Source organism: Octodon degus, unplaced genomic scaffold (assembly GCF_000260255.1).
Source record: "Octodon degus isolate 3935 unplaced genomic scaffold, OctDeg1.0 scaffold00064, whole genome shotgun sequence".
Classification (NCBI taxonomy): Eukaryota; Metazoa; Chordata; class Mammalia; order Rodentia; family Octodontidae; genus Octodon; species Octodon degus.
The window spans coordinates 1,688,898-1,692,915 of NW_004524640.1; the positions used below are offsets into that span (position 1 = coordinate 1,688,898).

Below are 4,018 nucleotides of genomic sequence, written 5' to 3' on the forward strand. Positions count from 1 at the left end.
GTGAAACCCTGAACACCCTGTAGACCCTTCCCTAAAATAGAAAAATAAATAAAATAAAAGGGAGTGGAAATGCAGTTCAGGGCAAGGTTCTAATTTCAGTTCCTAATACCAAGCCAAATCAAATAATAAAATTGTACCTTACAGTGCTACCAAGAGCCCAAATTTTGGCCTACCTAGTTGGTGCTGGCTCAGATCTTTGTTGACTAAATCCTTCTCCCCTACTTGAAACTCCTCTCTTGACTTGTCCAGATTATTCCTGCTGTGGATGTAACAAATTACCAGAAACCTGGTGCTTATAGAAACATATTTATTATCATATCCCTAGAGACCAGTGGTCCAGAATGGTCTTGAAGGTGAACATCAGCACACTGATAGAGCTGAGTCCCATCTGTACTTCCCTAGGGAGGAGTCTGCTGTCTCGATTTTCTTGCTCTTAGAGACCACCTGCATTCCTTATGGCCCCTTTTCTGTCTTCAAAGTCCAGGTCTCTAACTTCTGTGCTCCACTGTCCTATGCTCTCTTAGATGCTAATTCTATTTCTCCTTATGAGGACGCTGAGCTTAGACTGGCCCTACTCGGATACTTTAGAGCTATAGTCCATCTCAGCATCCTTAGCTCAATCGTATCTATAATGTTCCTTCTGCTACATAAAGTAGCACGTTCATAGATTCTAAGAATCAGGATTTAGAGCCAGGAATGGTGGCACACAGCTGTTATCCCAGCTCTCCAAAAGGCTGAGGCAGGAGTGATTTAGTGAAATCCTATCTCAAATAAATAAATAAGGCTGGGGATTAGTACAGTGTAAAAGCCCTGAGTTCAATCCCTAATACTATCCCCTAAAACAATAATAATAATTCAGACTTAGATATCTGCCATTCTATATTACTAATTTGCATCTATTTACAAATTTCTGTCTCCTTTCAAAGCATATAACATGTTGATAGACTCCAAAGTTTGGCACAAACCTTTATCTTTTTGGTCTATAAACAATTACTGAATAATTTTAGCAAGCTCCCAACACTCCATCTGTAATCAAGATGCAAATATCTTCCTTACAGACTTCTCCACCTCCTACCTTCTGCCGAGCTCCAAACACATCATCCTCTTAGTTCCCTCATGGTTTTCACAAAGGGTATCAAATGGGACCCAGTGAAAACTGAACTCATTGTCTATCTCCCAATCATGCTCTTCTTCCCTAAGTGGTGATGGTCTTCTATTATGAGTCCCTTTCTTGCAGTCAGTTTTCCCCTAAGAGCTTTCTGCCAGTGGCCGGAGGTCAGCATGAGAGCCACCGGGGTGGGCATCCGAGTCGCCAGGAGTCGCCGGGGTCCGCATCCCTTACCTGGCAGCCGTGCTTGTTCATGGCGTCCATCGCTAGTCGGACAGCTTCGTTCATGGGTTCACACTGCTCCACCTGAGTCTTCATATTATGCTCAAAATATGGACCTATCAGAAAGTAGTTTTCACCCCACTCGTCCGCTGTCGTCTTGGCCTTTGTCTGAATCACAGTACAGATGCCTCCAACTGTTAAAAAGAACAAAACAGAAAACAAAGTTTCTATTGTCATTCAGGTTAGTAAGCCACTGGAAGGGATGGAAACCAGTCCTCAGTTTTTCCAAGTTAGCATTTAGGATTGCAAGCACACGGGCTTACTCTGCTGTCTAAGAACAGGGCTGTCCTTTTTTTCCTTTGAAAAGCCAGTTTCTTGTGAACTCATTCAGGACCGCTGAGGAAAAGAAAGAGAAAACAAAAGAACAGAACAGAACAGGACTAGGGTGCAACTGCTAGAGTGTGTGCTTAGCATACATGATCCCCATAACTAGCAAAGAAACAAGGAAGAAGAGGGGGAAGAGGGAAGAGAGAGAGAGGGAAGAACAGAGAGAAGAGGGGAGGGAAGGGGGAGGGGAGGGAGGGGAGGGGAGGAGGAAGGGATGGGAAGGGCAGGGGAAAGAGGAGGGGAGGGAGCGGGAGGGCAGTCTCTTAGATTTAATGAGTTACCTCACTTACCTGGTCTACGATTGTATTAGCTCATCTGTTAAATGGGTAGTAAACTAGGACCTAGAGGGGAAGACAAATGGTAGCCACAGTCTCCAACATCGGATCTAGGAAATTAGGAAATAAATTGATATCTTGGGGAATAAATTTCTAGGCATAAGTAATGGGTAAAGCCAGGGCTCTAGGTTAGAAGTAGAGTGTGTATGAGGGGGCGGTAGTAGGCATTCGCGGGGATTGGTTTTCCCGAAGACGACGTAAGAGACCCTGAGTTAGTGAGGACCCGGGGCACAGCTGTCATCCGAGTGCTCTGAGACACGAAGCCAGGAGGAGAACAGCTGAACCTGGGCACTGTAGCGACTTCAAGACCCTGCCTTGAAATAAGAAATTAGACGGAGGCAAAAATGTAGAACGCTTCACGAATTTGCGTGTCATCCTTGCGCAGGGGCCATGCTAATCTTCTTTGTATCGTTCCAACTTTAGTATATGTGCTGCCGAAGTGAGCACACTGAAATAAATAATTAGAAAAGGGAGGAAAAAAAGAAGAAAAAAAGAAAAGGGCTGGTGATGCATCTCGGTGTAAAGGTCCTGAGTTCACTCTCTAGCACCACAAAAAGGGAAAAAAAGGAAAAATCCTTGTGAAGTTCTGGAGCTAATAAGTCTTCAACTCAATCTTCAAAAGCAACATAATAATTACTTGCACATTGAAAAGCATTTTTCCCCTCATTTTCTTTGTGTGTGTGTGTGTGTGTGTGTGTGTGTGTGTGTGTGTGTGTGTTTAGCATAGCCTCTCACTGTGCATCTTGGACTTGTAGTGATCCTCCTGTTTTCAGCCTTCAAAGCACTGGGATTACAGGCATGCACCACCATGCCACATTTTGGTGGCCTACTCAGTGTGCTCCATGGGTGGAGCTAGTATGGCATGTGGTGACAGAGATCGAACCCTGGTCCCTGTGCTTGCCTAAGCAGGAGCTTAGTCCGCTAAGCTATCATGCCACCTCTTCTTCCCCCCTCATTTTTCACTCCTGCTTTTCAAAAGTATTCCAACTCATCAGGATCCAGCTTTTGATAGCCACTGTATCTCCTACATTTCTTATTTCAGTAGCTTAGACTTTAAAACATAAATCTTATCGGAAGCTAAAAATGATGACCAGATTATTATCTGTGAATCTTTTCTGAGCCACTCAAAATATAGTTTTGGGAAAACTGCCTTAAGAGAAAGTAAGACAAAATGACAAATGTTGATGCTATTATGTGATACTAATTTATAAAAGAGGAGGGCTAATGTATAAAAGTATAACTACTACATGAAAACATTTTTATATGAGTTCACACAAGCTAATTGTCTTTAAGAATTTTATTTTTAAGGAAAGGCTTTTTGCCTGTACTAAAAGTCAATTTAAACTCTTACTTAAACTGTCTAACAATAAATACATTTTCAATCACAGGCCAGATGGCAGGTAGCCAGGGCAGCTTGGAACTCATGAATAAGATATGCAAAACATAAAAGTAGGAGCTTTTTGCTTGGACCACAATAAATGTGATTCACTTAACCATTCAGCAACAAATCTGAGTCTGTCAATTGATGCCAATGTCAGCTACATGTGTTTCCCAAGTTCTGGAAAGATCTTTGAACTGCTGACATTCCTTGCTAAGGAAAATTACTTTACAGAAATAGTTTCCAAGAACTGTTTTTCAAAGTGGGAGAAGCACATTTTAGTGAACTCTGCATAAGATTTATTCAGAATGACTACTCACAAAAATGCAAACGTTTAAAATCATTTATCCTCTTCTGTAAACTCAATTCTTTCATCGTATCGAGAGAGACTTACAGAGCTGTGATCATACACATTTGCAATTGTGTACATTAACCAGAGTCTTCAGAACATCTTTGTTATTTATGGATTTCAAATTCATAGACTTGGATGAATGCAAGTACATTTTTATTTGCTGGAGAAAGACAGAAAAGAGAAACTCCTTTCTTTCTTTCTTTCTTTCTTTCTTTCTTTCTTTCTTTCTTTCTTTC

The 4,018-nt window shown here is 41.7% G+C and overlaps 1 protein-coding gene and 1 non-coding gene across 2 annotated transcripts in view; both read right to left on the reverse strand.

The window, feature by feature from the left end:
* Gys2 (glycogen synthase 2) overlaps window positions 1-4,018 on the reverse strand; it is a 71,624-nt gene that overhangs the window by 55,304 nt on the left and 12,302 nt on the right. The window contains exon 2 of the mRNA XM_004634546.2: window positions 1,343-1,524. Within this exon, the coding sequence (XP_004634603.1) occupies window positions 1,343-1,524 (182 nt within the window). The remainder of the gene's footprint in view (window positions 1-1,342; window positions 1,525-4,018) is intronic.
* LOC111817633 lies at window positions 2,393-2,499 on the reverse strand. The gene has a single exon (XR_002821781.1). It is a non-coding gene; the product is annotated as a U6 spliceosomal RNA (small nuclear RNA).